Source organism: Balaenoptera musculus, chromosome 1 (assembly GCF_009873245.2).
Source record: "Balaenoptera musculus isolate JJ_BM4_2016_0621 chromosome 1, mBalMus1.pri.v3, whole genome shotgun sequence".
Taxonomy (NCBI): Eukaryota; Metazoa; Chordata; class Mammalia; order Artiodactyla; family Balaenopteridae; genus Balaenoptera; species Balaenoptera musculus.
The window spans coordinates 73,737,117-73,758,418 of record NC_045785.1 but is presented as its reverse complement, the minus strand read 5'-3'; the positions used below and the strand labels follow the sequence as shown (position 1 = coordinate 73,758,418).

Genomic DNA, 21,302 nt, shown 5'->3' with positions numbered 1-21,302 from the left:
TTAATAGAAGAAATTGGTTACACAGGTGATGGAAGAATAGAGAGTCAAACAGTTGTACTTCATATAACAACAAAAAAGTACCAGTCATATTATTACTAAAAAGTTTATAAAAAACCAAAAATAAAGACAAATATTAGGATTGTGAAGTTAACCAAAGATGAGCAACAACAGGGAGCTCTATCAGCCCTGGACTGGAAGAAAAAAGGAGTCAGGGCTCACAGAACTCAGAAGCTTGGGCTGCCCAGTGGAACATGGAACCATGACAGTGACCAAGAGATGGAACAATGAAGACTCAGGAAATGGTACCGATTGCAGGGAGAGATAGGAAGAGAAACACTCTGATTATATCTTTTGGCCATCCTCCAGTCTTTTCCCATCACTTCCCACTGGCCAGGTCTGTCTAGGTGCCAGAGGGCTAGGGTACCTGGGAACTAGAGTCTCCGCTTTACAATCAAGCAATAGTTTGCTGAGGTATCGATATATAATTCTAAGTAAAGCAATCATTCAGAACTTCGAAGACATTACTTTCTCATTTTTCTGTCTCTTCCTTTTAGAACTTTTAAACAATTTTCATCACTCTTGAAGCTAACTTCCCATATTTCTTAAGTTTTCTCTCATGTTTTTCTGTCTTTATCTTTGAATATTAACAAGGGATTTCCTAGACTATATCTTCCAGATCACTAACCTGCTATTATAATCATATCTATTCTAAAATTTATTTTCTTTTCATAATTCTTAAAATCATCTTTACTAAGGTATAATGTACTCATTTTAAAGTATATAGTTCAATGAGTTTTGACAAATGTATACAACCGAAATGCTTTTTAGATGCATTCATGTTGTTGCTGGTATCAGTAGCTTGCTCCTTTTTATTGGCGAGTAGTCTTCCATTGCATGGATACACCACCATCTGTTGATCCATTTGTTCAGGACTGTTATAAAGTTGCAGTGAACATTCACGTCTTTGTGTGGACATATGTTTTCATTTTCTTGGGTAAATACATAGAGGTAGAAAGGCTAGTTGTGTGGGAAGAAAATGATTAACTTTATAGTAAACTGCCAAACTGTTTTCCAAAGTGGTTGTGCCATTTTCTGTTCCCACTAGCAATGCAGACAGCTTCCATTGCTCTACATCCTCACCAACACTTGGTATTCTCAGTGTATTTAGGCATTCTGTTGGTGTGTAGTGATATCTACTTGTGGTTTTAATTTTCAATTTGCTGATGAATAGTGATGTTGAGTACCTTTTAAGGTATTCAGAACTGATATTGCTACTCAATTAGGCTCTATGACAATGTACTTGAATATTCACTGCATGTTAAGCTCTATGCTTCAGGAAAAGCTCAGTTTAAGCCTTTGTTCTATTTGAATTGTGAAGATTGTCTCTACCCCCATCTCTCAGATAATCATATTTTCCACCTAAAATTACATTAAGTCTGGTAGGCAAAATAATGTCTCCCCCACACTCCCTGTGCCCCGAAGTTGCCCATGCCTAAGTCCTCAAAACCTGTGAATGTGTTAGGTTATATGGCAAAGGGAAATTAAGGTTGCTTATCAGCTGATCTTAAAATGAGGAGAGTAGCCTGGATTACCCAGGTTATATAACCCAGGGCTCAATATAATCACAGGGGTCTTTAAAAGTGAAAGAGGGAGGCAGAAGAGGATACCAGAGAGATGCAGTATAAGGACTCAGCCCAATTTTGCTGACTTTGAAGATGGAGGAATAAAGTCACAAGTCCAGGAAAGTGAGCAACCTCTAGAGGCTGGAAAAGGCAAGGAAACAGATTCTCCCCTAGAGATCTAGAAAGGAAGGCAGGCCTGCCGATGCTTTTTTTTTTTTTTTAACATCTTTATTGGAGTATAATTGCTTGACAATGGTGTGTCAATTTCTGCTTTATAACAAAGTGAATCAGCTATATATATACATATATCCCCATATCTCCTCCCTCTTGCCTCTCCCTTCCACCTTCCCTATCCCACCCCTCTAGTTGGCCACAAAACACCGAGCTGATCTCCCTGTGCTATGCGGCTGCTTCCCACTAGCTATCTATTATACATTTGGTAGTATATATAAGTCCATGCCACTCTCTCACTTCATCCCAGCTTACCCTTCCCCCTCCCCGTGTCCTCAAGTCCATTCTCAATGTCTGTGTCTTTATTCCTGTCCTGCCCCTAGGTTCTTCAGAACTATTTTTTTTTTTTTTAGATTCCATATATGTGTGTTAGCATACAGTAGTTGTTTTTCTCTTTCTGAATTACTTCGCTCTGTATGACAGACTGTAGGTCCATCCACCTCACTACAAATAACTCAATTTCGTTTCTTTTTATGGCTGAGTACTATTCCATTGTATATATGTGCCACATCTTCTTTATCCATTCATCTGTCGATGGACACTTAGGTTGCGTCCATGTCCTGGCTATTGTAAATAGAGCTGCAATGAACACTGTGGTACATGACTCTTTGAATTATGGTTTTCTCAGGGTATATGCCCAGTAGTGGGATTGCTAGGTCGTATGGTAGTTCTATTTTTAGTTTTTTAAGGAACCTCCATAGTGGCTGTATCAATTTACATTCCCACCAACAGTGCAAGAGTGTTCCCTTTTCTCCACACCCTCTCCAGCATTTATTGTTTGTAGATTTTTTGATGATGGCCATTCTGACTGGTGTGAGGTGATACCTCATTGTAGTTTTGATTTGCATTTCTCTCATGATTAGTGATGTTGAGCATTCTTTCATGTGTTTGTTGGCAATGTGTATATCTTCTTTGGAGAAATGTCTATTTAGGTCTTCTGCCCATTTTTGGATTGGGTTGTTTGTTTTTTTGATATTGAGCTGCTTGTATATTTTGGAGATTAATCCTTTGTCAGTTGCTTCATTTGCAAATATTTTCTCCCATTCTGAGGGCTGTCTTTTCATCTTTTTTTATGGTTTCCTTTGCTATGCAAAAGTTTTGAAGTTTCATTAGGTCCCATTTGTTTATTTTTGTTTTTATTTCCATTTCTCTAGGAGGTGGGTCAAAAAGGATCTTGCTGTGATTTATGTCATAGAGTGTTCTGCCTATGTTTTCCTCTAAGAGTTTGATAGTGTCTGACCTTACATTAGGTCTTTAACCCATTTTGAGTTTATTTTTGTGTATAGTGTTAGGGAATGTTCTAATTTCATTCTTTTACATGTAGCTGTCCATTTTCCTAGTACCACTTATTGAAGAGGCTGTCTTTTCTCCATTATATACTCTTGCCTCCTTTATCAAAGATAAGGTGACCATATGTACATGGGTTTATCTCTGAGCTTTCTATCCTGTTCCATTGATCTATATTTCTGTTTTTGTTCCAGTACCATACTGTCTTGATTACTGTAGCTTTGTAGTATAGTCTGAAGTCAGGGAGCCTGATTCCTCCAGCTCCGTTTTTCTTTCTCAAGATTGCTTTGGCTATTCGGGGTCTTTTGTGTTTCCATACAAATTGTGAAATTTTTTGTTCTAGTTCTGTGAAAAATGCCACTGGCAGTTTGATAGGGATTGCATTGAATCAGTAGATTGCTTTGGGTACTATAGTCATTTTCACAACATTGATTCTTCCAATCCAAGAACCTAGAAACAAATACAATGAAAACATGACGACCCAAAACCTATGGGATGCAGCAAAAGCAGTTCTAAGGGGGAAGTTTGTAGCAACACAATCCTACCTCAAGAAACAAGAAACATCTCAAATAAGCAACCTAACCTTACACCTAAAGCAATTAGAGAAAGAACAAAAAATCCCCAAAGTTAGCAGAAGGAAAGAAATCATAAAGATCAGATCAGAAGTAAATGAAAAAGTAATGAAGAAAACAATAACAAGAATCAATAAAAGTAAAATCTGGTTCTTTGAGAAGATAAACAAACTTGATAAACTATTAACCAGACTCGTCAAGAAAAAAAGGGAGAAGACTCAAATCAGTAGAATTAGAAATAAAAAAGGAGAAGTAACAACTGACACTGCAGAAATACAAACGATCATGAGAGATTACTACAAGCAACTCTATGCCAATAAAATGGACAACCTGGAAGAAATGGACAAATTCTTAGAAAAGCACAACCTTCCCAGACTGAACCAGGAAGAAATAGAAAATATAAACAGACCAATTGCAAGCACTGAAATTGAGACTGTGATTAAAAATCTTCCAACAAACAGAAGCCCAGGACCAGATGGCTTCACAGGTGAATTCTGTCAAACTTTTAGAGAAGAGCTAACACCTATCCTTCTCAAACTCTTCCAAAATATAGCAATGGAAACACTCCCAAACTCATTCCATGAGGCCACCATCACCCTGATACCAAAACCAGACAAAGATGTCACAAAGAAAGAAAACTACAGGCCAATATCACTGATGAACATAGATGCAAAGATCCTCAACAAAATGCTAGCAAACAGAATCCAACAGCACATTGAAAGGATCATACACCATGATCAAGTGGGGTTTATCCCAGGAATGCAAGGATTCTTCAATATACACAAATCAATCAATGTGATAAACCATATTAAGTAATTGAAGGATAAAAACCATATGATCATCTCAATAGATGCAGAAAAAGCATTTGACAAAATTCAACACCCATTTATGACAGAAACCCTCCAGAAAGTAGGCATAGAGGGAATTTACCTCAACATAATAAAGGCCATATATGACAAACCCACAGCCAACATCGTTCTCAATGGTGAAAAACTGAAACCATTTCCTCTAAGATCAGGAACAAGACAAGGTTGCCCACTCTCACCACTATTATTCAACATAGTTTTGGAAGTTTTAGCCACGGCAATCAGAGAAGAAAAAGAAATAAAAGGAATCCAAATCAGAAAACATGAAGTAAAGCTGTCACTGTTTGCAGATGACATGATACTATACATAGAGAATCCTAAAGACGCTACCAGAAAACGACTAGAGCTAATCAATGAATTTGGTAAAGTAGCAGGATACAAAATTAATGCACAGAAATCTCTTGCATTCCTATACACTAATGATGAAAAATCTGCAAGAGAAATTAAGGAAACACTCCCATTTACCACTGCAACAAAGAGAATAAAATACCTAGGAATAAACCTACCGAAGGAGATAAAAGACCTGTATGCAGAAAACTATAAGACACTGATGAAAGAAATTAAAGATCATACAGATGGAGAGATATACCATGATGCTTTGATTTTTAACCCAGTGAGACTCACTTCAGATGTTAGACTTCCAGAACTGTAAGATAATAAATTTGTGTTGTTTTAAACCACTAATTTTGTGGTAATTTGTTACAGTAGCCATAGAAAACTGACATATTAAGGTAATCATTTGCTGTGAGCATTACTACCCACTCAATAATGACAATGAACCAACTGGGGTTCCCCCCTCACTAGACCTTTATCCCCACTCCCACTTTCCTTTTGGCCATTTCATTAACATCACCATTAACAGATGAGCGAAGATTCTAAAGTCAACCACTCTTGTGTGTTCAATTTTATGTTGTATTTTCAAAAGGATAGCTTGATGCCAAGGGTAAGTCTGACCAGGTGTTAGTCGTGGTTTCAGTTACCCGTGCTTTCCCCCACTCTCATTAGCTACTGTTTCCTGTTTCCTGCTAATGTTCCAGGAAAGAATAGAAATAAGCAGGAGGTGCAGTGAGGTCTGTGACTACACTTTTTTTTCTTTTTGGCTTATGGTTAAGTATTAGCCAAGTATAAAGCATGTGAAGGGAGATGATGAATGCAAGCCGTTCACCATGGGAGTACACTCAGTGGGTGTACTAGTTTGCTAGGACTGCCATTACGAAGTACCACAGACTGGGTGGTTTAAACAACAGAAATTTATTATCTCACATTCCTGGAGGCTAGAAGTCCAAGATCAAGGTGTAAGCAGGGTTGGCTTCTTTTGAGGCCTTTGTCCTTGGCCTATAGACGGTCATCTTCCTCTTATGTTCTCACATGGTCTCCCCTCAGTTTGCGTGTTCTCTCTGTCCTAATCTCCTCTTATAAAGACACCAGTCTTATTGGATCATGGCCCAACATATGACCTAATTTTACCTTAATTATCTCTTTAAAGGCCCTACCTTCAAATACAATCATATTCTGAGATACTGGGGGTTAGGACTTCAACACAGGAATTTTGGTGGGGCAAAATTCAGCCCTTATCAGAGGGCATGAAGTCTATTAAATAAGGCATATAGAAAATGTTCAGGAAAGCTAAAATCTAAAGTATTTAACTTCACATCCAATATTTGTGTGTAAGAGAAAAGTTAAGTGAATTTCAAATGATGGTAGTTCTGGAATGAAGATATGCCCAGATTTTTATAATTAGTTACATAAGGAAGTGAGGAAACCAGAATTTATATTAAGCCCTAACAATGATAAAATGAAGCAATCATAAAAGTAGTATCATGTTATAAAATGCATCAATATTTATAAATGTAGTAACAAAGCAATAAAAATGGTAAGCTATTAAAATAATTAAATAAAAATGTATTTCTTGAGGTAAAGGACAACTATAGAAACACATATTAATCAACTTGGCTAAAACCAGAAGAGGTAATGGTGAAGCACAAAAGCACCTCTAAAGAAAAAAGTATAAATTCATAGTTCATTATTACAATAGTATGAGGGCTCTTGTAGTGTCAATCTTTTAAATATGAATATTTTCAACATTATTTTAAGAATAATTTAGACTAATAGCATGAGGAAAAAGAAGAAACACTTTTAGATACTATGGAATAAATCTAGTAGTTTCTCAGTAAACACACAGTTGGAATAGACTAGTGGACATTTGACCCTCTATTGCTCTGTTCTCACCCAAATACATAAAAACTAGGAATCCATAAGCATCTGTGGTATATGCAGAAAATAAATCAGGAAATAAGGGCACTAAATAGAATCCAAGACTCAATAAATTGTTTTATCCTTTCAAGATAGTTTAATTTTGCAGTTATTGATTAATTAAAAAACACAGTTGTTTTCAGCATTTCCTAGCTACAGTAGTGCATAGGAAATTCCATTCTAAACAAAGAAGTAATTAATGAAATAACAACACACCTTAACATTTTACATTGATAGGTTACAGTTTACAAGGTGCTTTCACATACATTATTTCATTTGATTCTTCAACAAGCAGAAAAAACAGTGGGAAAGAAAAATGATTTTTTTAGGCTTACAATGAGTATTTTCAGGCCAATGGGCAGTCACTACAAGAACATATCAGAACAAGACAGCAGTGCCCACAAGCCACAATATCTTTTTGGTAGGTTGACAGTTTGATATCAATTGGATATTTAGCATCAGTGAAGGAGGAAGGAATCAGAACAGACATGAGGTTCTCATGATATTCAAAGAATTGTAAGAACACTGTAGAGTAAGGAGAAGAAAGATGCCCTAAAGTATAGCCTTACCGGGACTTGCTTCTAAGCATGTTATCCCTTCAAAACGTCAAATAAAAAGAAGAGTCTTGTCACAACATGTGAAAGTTAGAAGGGACCTTAGAAACTGCCTAATGGAACTCTTCCATTTCATAGATAAGAGAACTGAGGCCAAGGTCATTGCTGATAGTGACAGGCCAGGCTTGATACTCAGATGCCTTGACTTTCAGTCTAGGGCTCCTTCCTCGACAATGCCATCTCATTATTTCTTCTGTTTCAAATAACGTAATCTGATATTAAATACTGATTCATTCCACTTATTTATTAATCAAACTTTTATCTTATTTTTGGCTCAATTGTGGCTGAAACTGGGAGTTTTATATAATTCTAAGATATTCTAATTCAGTGTACTTGAGTGGTCAAAAATAGACTCCCTGGATATATTTGAAAGCTTGCTGGTGTCCTTTAAATGGAAAGTTAAAATGGAACGGCTAAATAGCCCTCAAAACCAATGTATGCCTAGGGTCATCGACCTAGGTAGATTCTATAGCAAATCTGCCAGGCAGTAGTAATTTCATAATTTTTTTTTTTAGAATTCATAGAAATCTTTTAAATTACTGAAAACTAAAAATGTAATAATCAAAATGTCACCCCCAAGATTTACTAAAATTATTTTGTAATAATTTTACAGTAATATACAACAAAGGTACCACAGCATTTATAGCATACATATAGAATACATGATCAGCATGTTCTTGGGTGTAAATGAAATACAAAAAAAGTAATTAAAATTTTTTAGATTTATTAACATGATATATTTTTGTTACATAAAACTTGCTACAGCAAAGTATTTCATATTTTTCTTGCACATTTTAAATATAGGTGGACCAACAAATCAGTATCAGCTTTTAAGTGACATGACCATGCAGAAACACTTGACAACCAAAAGATGTACAGACTGATATGGAGAATATCTCAGACAGATTTTTTCAGTGTCTTCAAAGGTTTTACAAGGGTGTGGTACAGATGAAAAGAAGTAGAATCAGTGACCTACCTGCACCGATAATGAAGCAAATAGAGTGCTTATATACATTAAGATCAGTTTGATTAAACACAACTCATCTTATATGCATGTAAATTGATCATAAAAAATGAACACAGTTTATTTTCAACTATTTTGGTGTGTTGTTTTAAGATAGGTCACTGACACACAGAAATAAAACCAGACAGGAAATTTAAAAGCAAAGAAAAAACATATTTAAAAAACTGAGTTAAGTGGAGTCTCAACAAACAGTGAACAAAATGTGCAAAAGTGCTTGAAATTTCCACATGACAGCAATGTTAAGTCAATTGGCAAAAAAGTATATTAAAAAAACTAAACTCAAATACTAAAATTGTATCTGCATGATCATAATTCCGTTTACTGAAAGAAGAGGCAAGAAATTACAACATAGCTAAAAATACCACACCTCAAAATTAAAACACAGTTGTGGTAGTTTTATAAATTTTGTCCCCTTTCCTCACTGCTGAGGCATAGGATGAAAGCCAAAGTTGCAACAGGGCCTCTACCTCAGGCTGACAAATACAGTACACCAGCATAATCACCTGGCAACAACTTTTGTTCTTACTGTGACAAAACAAAGCAAAGCAAAGCAAAATAAACAAAAAAACCTCGATATTTAAACAAAAGTGCCTCTATATTGTTTACAAGAATCAAGCCATTTGTTTGACTTAGCTAAGTATTTGTTCACATTAATGTTCTTTTTAGTTCATTTCTCTTCCTTTCAAAAGTTTACAGTGGGGACTATTTGAGAAACTTAAAAATGTGTCACTTTCATTAGTCATGTTCTATTAAAATACTGGCTAAAACCCTTATGGAAAGTTAAAGTTTAGAAATCTTAGAACTCTTCTCTGATACCTACATAAATGCTGGTATCAAGCGAGAGAACCTGGGCAATGATGATCCATGTCATTAGCTTTTCCTGCAAATGAGACACGCTTGTCATACTGCACAGGCTGGTCACTTATTTACTCAAGGGGAGGATGACAGAAAAGGCGGTGAAGTGAAATAGAGCTTCTGATCTGTAGGAATCCAAATTGCTGGGTCTAGCTACTCTGTATTAGTTCTAGGAAAGTTATTGTTCTATTTGTATAAATATCCTTGGTGTAAAGACGTTCTATCTTCAAAAATTGTCCAGCGTTTTGGCAAAACCGAATATGAGCTACTCAAAGTAAAAATGATTATTAGAAAGTATATCCTCAAGCAACTGACCAACAAAAATATTGGTAAGAACTACTAAAAGCAACATTTATCCTTCCCTTCCAATGTCACATAGCCGTAACACTGCCCATCTGAAACACCAACAAAATAAAATGAAGCACTATTTGCAGAAAAATTAATGAAAATGAACGGGAAGAAATGGATTTAGGAGAAGAGGAGAAAGACGAACCAAAGAGAAGCAGGAAAGTGTCTAGTTCTGTGTTATGGCACAGACAATGCTTGCTTAGCGGTGCCTTGTTACATAGGTGGATGTAGAGTGCACAGACGGATGACGGCAATAAAGACCTCACTCAGTCGCTGGAATGAAGGAACTAGGTAACTGCTTCGACAAGGACGGTCTCAGCTCTACCTTATCTCTTAACAGAGTGCAAAGACTGAGTGTGAGCTCTGATGTCATCTTGTTGCTCATCTCTAAAATTCACAAAATTCTTTTCCACATTTTTCTGTTATAGAGACACGGATATCTTCTTCTTCATAGTCATCAAAATTGCTGGTATCTCCAGAGCCTCTGAACTTTGGTATGAATGGAGCTTCAACCTATAATTGAGACAGAGAGAGAAACAAGAGTGATATTGTGATTTCTAATAAATATATATTTGGTCTTTGTGCCAGTTACTGGCACAAAGCTCCTAAAACCCTTGGATTTCCTGAGTTGAGAGTGGCAAAGGTGTCTTTTGTTATATTAATGAGGTGTCTTTGGGAAAGCCCCTAAGTAACCTAAGGATGGAGGCTGGTTCCCAGGGGACCCAACCCTGTGATTGGAAGGTTGGAACTTTCAGTCCCACTCCCTGACCTGCTGGGAGGGGAGAGGGACTGGAGACTGAGTTCAGTTACCAATGGACAATGAATGAATCAATCATGCCTGTGTAATGAGGCCTCCATAAAACCCCAAAAGGAAGGGGTTTGGGTTTCGAAGAGCTTCTGGGTTGGTGAACAGGTGGGGATTTGCGGAGAGTGGCATGCTTGGAGAGAGCAGGAAGCTCTGAGCCCCTTCTCACACACCTTGCTCTGTGCCTCTCTTCCATCTGGCTATTCCTGAGTTACACCCCTTTATAATAAGCTGGTCACCCAGTAAGTAGTTTCTCAGTTCTGTGAGCCACTGTAGAAAATTAATCAACCCCCAGGTGTTTGTGGGAATCTTGACCTATAGCCCGTTAGAAGCAAAAACTGGACTGGCAATTGGTATCTCCAAATAGATAGTGTCAGAAGTGTTAACTGCTTGGTGATATGGAAAAGGAGGAAAAACAAATGCCAGAGAATTTCCAAACAAACACTAAGAAAAATAAATTCCGACTATTACTACACAGTAGCAATCTTTAAATGCCTTTAAGTCCCTAAATGATCACAACATTAAAAGAAGAAGCAAACTATAGGTTTGCTATTGATCTCAATATTTTCATTCAAGGAATGGTACAGGCCAACAACAATGAGATTTCTAGGATAATTAACTGCTGGCATCAAAATGCTGGCACTTAAGGTTATAGAACTCCAGTTTTTCCTTTATCAGTTCCTTATTTCTGAAGTCCATTTTCTATCCCCTTTTCCTTAATTCCTTCCTCCTGAGGTTACAGATAATTCAGATTTATTTTTAATCATTTTTTTTTAAATTCCCAAGACTATTTTGTTTAAAATATCTGGCTATCAAAAATTTCTGAGAAATTTGAAAAAAAAATCTCTTTTAGAATTACAAAATTGTTAAATTCTGAACATTTTTCTCTTTGGATCCTAAAAATAAAATGTCTTTCCATTACTTAAAATATGGTCTGTATAAAGATATTGTGGTGTATTGAATATGTTTGAGGAAAAGATTTGAGAAGCTGAAACAATAACACCACAATTTACACAGCATCTATAATGTTTACAAACAATTATACGCAGGCTGTTTCATTTCTTCCTCAGCGTAACACTGTGAGGGAGGCAGGGAAGGTAGCCTTATTCCCATTTTACAGATTATAAAACAGAAAGTTGACCAAATTCATGTGACTAATAAGTGGCTAAAGCAGGTTTCAAATTCATTAGGTCTCCACTTCCAGTCCAGAGCTGTTTCTAATATTTATACCAGTGGTTTCCAAAGTTTTTTGATTTATATGCCCTTTAGTAAAACATCTTTGAGTATATATCACCAATAATGTATAGTTATTTATTTATAAATTATTTACACACATGGCTAAACTATTATAAGATACACACAAAGAAGACATCTAAAAAGAATAAGGTAAAAAATAAGTAGGAATGGGGAGTCTAATATCTTATTGTTTGCCAGATGGTTGCCTGTGTGCCCTGCATTGGGGCCTGCAGTTCTGCACTGCACAGAAGAATGGGCTAAGCAGACAGTTGCCTCATGTCTACTAGCAAGGCAGCAGTTTAGGATCACACCTACTGAGACAATCTCTGGAAAATGACTGTACAGTTTGAGCTGTCCAGGCCATTTTCTCCCATTTTTTGTCTTTCTGCCAGATGCCTTTGTCTATTTCGTTGTTCATGAGCACTTGGTCAGAGAATAAAAAAGGACTATGAAAACTATTCAAATTTACTATTATTTTTGTACTTCTCTACATACTTAGAATTGAGATGATAGTAAAACAAATGGCTATGTTAAAGTACTGAATTATTTCTGTTTGTAAATTATCCAGAGAGGCCCAAGTCCATTTTTGTTAATCATCAAGATTTGCTATTGATCAATTTGCCCAAAAAAATAACCTGTTTGTTATAGTGTGCTACTTCTTGGCAGATAAGCTGTTTACTACCTGAGATAAATCCAGCCCTTTGGAAAGCACATGAATGCTAAATGAGCAGTAGGAGTTCTACCCATTTTAAGAATAATTGTTTAAAATACATGATATGTAAAGATTAGTAAACGTTGGCTAAGTAACAGCAGAAATGTTTATTTCTAAATATAAATCTGAAAATATTCAAAATACATCATAAATCTTTAAGATACTGATACTAATAAAAAGTACAAACTTCAACAAAGTCTAATCAATTCATCTAAATATAGCATTAATTAACAATAATATAATAAAGACAATATAAATAGTGATAATTACAAAGGGATATAAATGATTTTATAGGAAAATATAAATTTCTATAATTGACTTTATAAGAGGCAAAAATTTGAAGAGGCCAATATCCACAGGAGAATTAATTTCTTAAAATTTTCAAGGTATAAATATAATTCCTATGTTCCTTAAATTTCCCAAAGAATAAGAAACATGGAAAATTTCCAGACTCATTTTATGAATCCATATAATCTCAACTCCAGAAAAACAAAAACTATAGATCAATAAAACTTATGACTATGGAAGTAAAAATCCTAAATAAAACTTTAGCAAATTGATTTTAGGCAGATATTAAAATAATAATACCCTAGGATTAAATGATGTTCACTTCAGGAATGTTAGGATATCTCACTGATGTAACTCCGTATACTAATATGTCAAAGAAGATAAAATACAGTATACTAGCAATCAAGGATATTTCCTTAACCTGATCAAGAATACTTATCCTAGACAAATAGCTAATTTCATATTTGGTGGTAAAGCATAAAAGGCATTCCCATTCAAAAGAAGAACAAGATAAGACAGCTCAGCAGGCCCACTGTTTTAAAATATTATTCTAGACATTCTAGCATATATAATAAAACAAAATGGAAATAAAAGATATAAATATTGAAAAAGAAGAGGCAAATGACCCCTCCGCCCACTGTGATTATCTGTCAATAAAATCCAAGGAAATCAGTAACAGAATTTATTTAGTAAGGTAGCCAATTGTAACAAACATAGAAATGTTTTCTCCCATGTGCTCTTGTAATGGGAGAGAAACACATTCACAGTAGCAACCAAAATATAAATTTAAGGAATAACTTTGAGAGAGAAATTGGACCTGTATGAGGGAAGGGGTTTCTAAAACTTTATCAAATGACAGAAAATATCTGAATAACTGCAGAAATATAACATGCTCATTAAAAAGAATCCTAAAGATTTTGGTTCTCTTCTAATTAATATACTGTAATCCCAATTAAGATCCCCCAATACAACATAAATATTTGGAAAGACCAATAAAACAGAGGAGTTATTGTTTAATGGGTACAGAGTTTCAGTTTTGCAAGAAGAAAAAGTTCTGGAGATGTATGGTGGTGATGGTGGCACAACAATATTAATGTACTTAATGCCACTGAACTGTACACTTACATATGGTTAAGATATTAAATTTTACGTTATGTGTACTTTACTACAATAAAACTGGAGAAAACTGAATTATGTATTTTTCATAAATATTTATAAGAATTCCACATATTAAATATATAAGTATTTTGAAAATTGAAATAAACATTATAAAGCTACATAAAATGGTGTGGTGGTGTGGTGTACAGTACAAGAAGAGACAAAAAGAGCTCATAAAAAATGAAGTTCAGAAACAGACTGAAGTATATAATAATTTAGTATTAGGAAAGGTGGAGTTTCAAATAAGGAGTCAGATAATTATTATTCAACAAATGCTAAGAGGATAATTGGTTAATTATTAAACAACAATAACAAAAAGAAGTTAGATCAAAAAGCACTAAAAGAAAATGTAGATTAAGTAAGTCACCCAAATAGAATCTTGTAGTAGGTAGTAATTGTGATGTAATGGTCTGAAGCTAAGGGGAAAATGCAGGGTGGGAAGAAGTAGATCTACTACTGAAGGTGGTCACTGAAGTCATGGGAATAGACTGTGGTGAGGAAAAGCACAGAAAAAAGGAATAAATATGCCAACCGTTAATAGAGGTGCTGTCTGGATGATGGGATTATGATGATTTCAAACCTATTTACTTAACAGATTACTTGATGATAACTATATGAAACATACCTCAACCAGAAAGAAAAATAGAGCCTGGACCAATCTATTTAATCTTTCTCTCCAAATTACTCTTCCTTTTGCATCCTCTACCTTAATACAAATTTTAAGGATGAGAAATCTGATGCTTTAAAGTGGTTCAGTAATTTGCTTGAGATCTCACTCCTAATGGTTGTCTGATCTGGGATTCAGATCAATGTCTACCTAACCCCAGAGTTCATGCTCGCTCTTTTCTGCCTTCTGAGGCAGAGTCTTCCTACTCCAAAATTGCTCAAAGCATGAAAGTTAAGCACGTAATATGTAAAATCTATGAATATCTTATGAAACAATGTACTGTTCAGTGGTTTGGGGCTTTATTTTAATAACCATGTTAAAAGGTCTTTAAAGGGGTAATGTGATCTTGGAATTGGGAATCTGAAGAACTTGGAATCAAACATAGGCATTATTTAGCAGCTGTATGATTATGTTTAAAGCAGTTAGCTTTTCTGAGCCGATTCTCTTATCAGTAAGATGGGGAAAATGGTACCACCTATCCCATAGGATTACTTCAAAGATTAAAATGAGAAGTTACAGAGTTGCTTTCATTAATTTGAAAGTACTGCATTGGTGCTAGGAAATTTAGAAAAAACATGAAAATATAAAATATTTATTTATTAGATCTAAAATCTATTTTAAATTGCTTTGGACCTTGTTCTTGACTACATAACACAACCAGTTGAGATAATGATGCTAACGGCTATGTTTCATGAATTTAATGGTTAGAAAGTTTTTGAACCCCTTTGAGATGCAAAGGCTGTACTGCACTCACATTGTTTTGGTCTTGCTATATTTTCTATTTGCTGCATTCTAAAATTCTTTTAATGTTTTTAAAAAAATCTTTTATAAAAAATATAAATTAGAAAAACTGTGCTATTAATAATTTGAGCATTTACACTTTTTTCCTAAGGAAATTCACTCATGTGGATGCATGGCATTATTAAATATGGCAAATTTCTGAAACATTAGAAGTTTCTGTTTTATGAAAAAAAAGAAAAAATTAACATATTCAAGATGAAAACACTTTATTCATACAAACTACCTTTAACTGGGCATTTAAGAAGCAAAAGGAGAGAGAAAAGTAATTCAGCACCGCAAAATCTTTTCTTAAACGTCTCAATTTATTACAAAGGTAAAGTAATAATGACTGAAAAATATCTGATGAATCCAGCACTTAAACGTTATTATATCTGGCTGTATGCCAATTCTGGGTAAGAGAATACATTTGTTTACATATCGTCCTACTAATGTGGCTTCACATCAGTTTTGAAGTGCAAACCATTACGACATTGTCTAATATATAATTGCCATGGCATTATGAAAAGAGGCATGGGTAGGAAAAATTTAACCAGGAAAACATTTCAATTGGTGGTCGAAATAGAATATACACTTTCCCTCTACTACATATAATTTAAACAGCAACTTTTAAAAAGCTTTTAAATTAAAGAAAGAAAAGCCTCACCTTCCTCTGGTAAATAGCAATCCAATCAGTTGTGGCAAACCACTTGTGAGTTTTTATATCACTCACACCATTCTTTAGATTTCCAAACCGCTTCGTCAGGTCCACCTGCAGCAGGTTCCTTAGAAGGTCCTTGAGATCTGAACTGAAGTGAGAAGGGAATCGAACCTGCAAAACAGACCATGTGGTAAAACACACATTCCAAAATTTTTTTTGAGGTGATAGATCATTATATAAACAAAAATATGTAGTGATGACCTTCAGATACTTTTAACTACACACTTCAGTCTCCATAGTAGTCTTTAAAAAACAGAATTGAGTCAATAAATTAAAACTGTTCTCTTAGGGCCTTGTTTTGGTCATGGACTCTCTTTAAGAACATGGACCCCTCTCCAGAAAAATGTGCATAACTACAGAACTTTTCCAGCAATGTCAGAAGGTTTACCCATCTTCAAGAGAGACCCCTTGGATCCCACATGATAAATCTTGTGTCTTAGCAACATACAAATTTAAACTTGAAATTTAAATAGAAAAAACACCATATGAAAGATATCAGTATGCACATTTTTGAAAGAGATGATCAAAAAGGAAGTCTAAAAATGATTTTAAAAATCCACACTGCCTTTCATAGCATAGGAAACTACTCTTCTTTTACTTATGAGTGACTTTTAAAAATAATTCTGCTATTATGCAATAGTGCAAAAAATGATTTAGATTGGTTTAAAAGCATTTTCCACTTTCTAAACTGTGAAGACTTTACAATTAGTTGACTGGCCCCCAGCCTTAAAAACAAACAAAAAAACCCCAAATAACTGAAGATGTTATATATCAAGTAATCGATAAAATAAAGTACCAGTCATCGGAGACCTAGGTCTACTTTTTGTTTTGTTTAAACACATTCTTCTCCTCTAACTCTCTACTCCAACCTAACTCCCAGTTCTCTCCCTATTATTAATATGGGTACTGAAAAATTAAATTAAAATGAGTACTACTAAAGGATGATATTAGAAGAAACAGCTGCATCTATGTCTCCTTACTCTTCCTTCATTACTACCACCTCTCCATTATCCTTTTCAACTGTGTTCAATCATTTCCACTGCCCTCTTCCCCATCACACACACAGGTATGTATATGCGTATATCTACATGTGTGTGAGCACGTGCACTTTCATTTTAATCCCATTTTCCTATCGTGCACTTGTAGGTCCCATTTCATGTTCCCACCTTCACTAAATACAAACATTATTCTCTGGATTATCATGGCCTTAACTTCAAACTGACCATAAATCTCTGAAGAAATGCTTTAAAGGGTTAACAGATCCATTTCTGAACTTGCATTCTTTCTTTTGTTCTCTACAAGTGCCACCATCACCTTATAACTTGCAATGTGCATCATTACATTACCTCAGGTGATCTTCACAATGCACTCATTCATTTAACTATGCTGTAGTATTTGTGCATGTCTGTCTCACCCAGACTGTGAGCTTCTGGAGGGAAGGTACTATGCTATTTTTGTGTTTCTATTCCCAGGATTTATTAGATCACTTCAAATAATATACTTCATCCATTCCACAATTACCTATTGAGTAGCTACTATGTACCAGGCACTGTTCTAGGTGCTGAATATACAACAGTGAGCAAAAACAAAGTCTGATTTCTTGGTACTTACATCCTAGTTGGATATAACATACTTGGTGAATATGGTATTAACTCTGTTCTAAAGATGGAGAAACTAAGATTTCAGAGACATTATATACCTTACCCAATCGTTACACTATAAAGTAGCAGAGCTGGAACGAGAAATCTCGTCTTACAATTCCCAGCCTCATGAGTTTTGCTCTTTATTACATTGTCTTCAAACATATAGAACTTCTTAATTTACATTCTGACTTTAAAAAGTTCAACATACTTGACATACATTCTCATGTTCTCAAAGCAGAAGTTAAATCATTAGGATGCAAAGCTAGAAATCTATGGCAGTGCTAGATTCATAACCATAGTCTTCTGACTGCCACTCTCCTGCTATTCTGTGAATAAATATTTCTCAAAGTGTGGTCCTAGGGACCACTTTCAGCTAAATCAACTGGGAAGTAGAGGATGATAATGCAGATTCCTGGGGCTTACTTCAGATGTTAATGGTATTGGGCCTGAAAATCTGAGCTTCTATCTCCAAGTAATTCATCTGTACATGAAAGCTTGAGAAGCACTATTTGCAACACTATTTACTATTTATGCAGAAGTTTTATTTTTTCTGCTAGTGACAGATCAAAAAACAATTTTAGTGTAAGTAATAAACTAAGTCACCATCATACCAGAGGAAAAGTAGTATTGTGTCAAGCAAACAAAGACTATTTGAAGGTTGAAGGTTTGGGGTCAACTCATATTAGCAACTAAAAAAACCTCATTTTTGCAAAGCCTATATTATTACAGATTATTAGATGTTTTATGTTCTAAAAAAAAAAAAAAAAAGACGTGAACTACCACCCTCTCTAGTTTTTGCTTTTGACACAATGGCTTATTAGAAGTTAGGCACTGTGCCAAACAGTTTATATGCACTGGCTCATAAAATCCAGAACATAACACCGAGGTAAATATGATTATTATCCCCACTTTATAGGTGATGCAATTAAGACCTACAGAGATTAAGTAATTTGCCCAGGATTGCAGAGATAATAAGTGGTAGAGCTATAATTGCAAACCAGGCACTCCAACTCCAGGATATACACTCTAGCTTCAGGTTGTTGTTAGGAACCTTATAAAAGACTGAAATTTTCATCTTAAAAATATTTGCTGCACATTTCCTCATTTATCCTACTTGGAATAAAAACTAGAGAATATTGGGTATTCAAAGACACACTGTCCACTTGAAAAATACCACGATTATTTATACAATGGTTATATTCTAATTTTGTTTAGATTCCAAAGAAAAAACTTATTTGAAGTATACGTATCTTCATTTAGAATAGAGTTTGCATGAACTGTTCAATATAATGTGTCAGTTATTCTCCACTTCATGATGTTCAGAATGGTAGACAGTGATGTACTACATATAAACTATCTTCTGAATTCAGGTAATATGCAATGCAATGGATAAAGAATATATACACCTGAATAAAGTAGTTTTTTATGTGGAATGCAGATACAGTGATGGTCTTGAATTAGTTAATAAGCACATTTATTTGGTTAATCCCCAGAACAGTGATTCTCAAATGGGGAATGGTGGTAGAGGGTTGTGATGGTAGATATCAGAATCATTTGGGAATCTTTTCAAATTCTAGACATGTCCTCCTCACCTCCACATCACACCCTCTTCCTCCCCAGAGATTATGATAGGTAGCCCACACTCCCATAGTAAGCCATGTTAATGATGGGAATCTGTCATACCCTTAAAGTCTACTGGAGGGGAAATAATGAGAATCATTGTGAAAGTATTTTTTCCATGATTGTTCTGAAATGTAATCAGAAATGGAGTTTCTTTGTTGACTGAACTTCCCAAAGAGCCACGTTGATTCATCAACTAAAATTAGCAAAAACTAGAAAATAAATGAAATTATGTTTTAAATGCAAGACCTTTATTTATAGTATGTTAACCTGGAAACACCAAAGACTTCTATAATGGGATGATTCAAAACTGTATCAAATTTTGATACTGTATTGTTTCTATCACTGTTATCAATTATAACTGCTGTAGATGTCAAAAGGAAAATCAGAATTCTAGAATACTGCAGCTAGAGGGAGCTTAATTTAGTCTAAACCTTCATTTTAAAGATGAGGAACCTTTTTTTTTTTTTTTTTTTTTAAAGAAAGATAAGGAACCCTAGCTCCAGTGAGACTACCAACTCAGTTAATTTCATTGTTGGGAAAATAACTTAATTCTTTTGACGCCTACATGTTTCTGCAGTCCATGATAGCACAAAATATATGATCGGGCAAATAATGTGAAAACAGCTGTAAAGAGCTAGATGTGGAAAAGAGACAGTCTAACCCCATTCAACCAGTAGATGTGAGTGACAAGGTTATTGGAAACTGGCATTATTTAACATGAAAGAGGTGTTTGTGCAATATGTACTCCCTAGAGTATTTACTGGGTCTTCTTTCCCCTAATATTTCTTGTTTAGGAATGTTTTTCAACCCTTAGAGACCAAGTTACTTCTGAGTTTCCTAATGATATATTCTTGAGAACAAATCTGTTTCTACAGTGAGGTACAGACACACACAACAAGCTTTTAACACATCATGTGTATCAAACTCATCTGTAATAATTTAAAAAATACAGATGTTTGGAATACACAGAAGACCAACAGAATCAGTATCTCTGAGAATGGGCATCTATTTCATGAAAGCTTCATGAAGGCAGAGACCACAGCTGATTTTCTGTATCCAGCACTGGTCTGTCATATACCATAAGCTTAATAAATATTTAATGAATGCATGAACTTAAATTCAACAAACACTGATTCAATACCGTCTATGTGCTAGGCACTGATGTGCTTGGGATATAGTAGTAAACCAAAGGGAGACAAAGATTCCTGCCTCCACAGTGTTTATATTCTAGTGAGAAAGAAACTTAGCAACAAGAGTGACCCTTTAAAAATGTTGTTATCCTGACAAAACCTTGCTTTGTAAGGTCTTTAATTTTTTACTCTGAAGAAAATGGGGAATCATTGCAAAGTTCTGAAAGGAGTAACAGGATCTGACTTAATGTTAGAGAGCAGTATCAGTGAAGGTGGTAAGAAGTAGTCGAATTCTGCATATATTTTAAAGATAGAGCCAAAATGGTTTTCCTGTGCATCAAATATGGAGTGAGGACTCCAGGGTGTTTTGTCTTGAGTAACTGAAAGTAGCTGAAAGGATAATGTTGCCATCAACTGAGATGGGAAAGATGGTGGGAGGAACAGATTAGCTACGGAAAACAAAAATCTGTCAGTTTTAGGTTGAATTTGAGATATTTATTAGACCGCTGAGTGGAGATTTCAGGTAGGAAGTTGGATACAAAAGTCTGCAACTCAATGAGTCACGTATGGACGGAAAAAATGAATTTGGGAGCTGTCAGGTAGCATTAAAAGTCATAACGAGAATAAGACCACCAATGGAAGAAATGCAGAAAAAGAAGAGGATCAAGCCAAAGAGATTTAGAAGGAAAGATGAGTAATTCAGGAATAAAACTAAGATTATGAAGAGTCATTGAAGCCAAGTGAAGGAGTAATGAATGAACCACTGAACTAGATTCTGTTTCTTTTTTTGCCACAAACCAGCTTTTATCTTTGGGCAATTCTGAGCCTTGATTTACCTACACATAGGATAAGGGAGTTAAATCAAGTAAA

The 21,302-nt window shown here is 35.1% G+C and overlaps 1 protein-coding gene across 6 annotated transcripts in view; it reads right to left on the bottom strand.

The window, feature by feature from the left end:
* Positions 1 to 6,903: 6,903 nt before the first annotated feature.
* The window catches only part of PRKACB (protein kinase cAMP-activated catalytic subunit beta), a 148,830-nt gene continuing 134,431 nt past the window's right edge, over positions 6,904 to 21,302 (bottom strand). For all 6 annotated transcript variants that reach the window (XM_036869146.1, XM_036869115.1, XM_036869156.1 and 3 more), the window contains 2 exons: positions 15,983 to 16,147; positions 6,904 to 10,185 (listed from right to left, as the gene is read on the bottom strand). In XM_036869146.1, the coding sequence (XP_036725041.1) occupies positions 10,060 to 10,185; positions 15,983 to 16,147 (291 nt within the window). In that variant the 3' untranslated portion in view covers positions 6,904 to 10,059. The remainder of the gene's footprint in view (positions 10,186 to 15,982; positions 16,148 to 21,302) is intronic.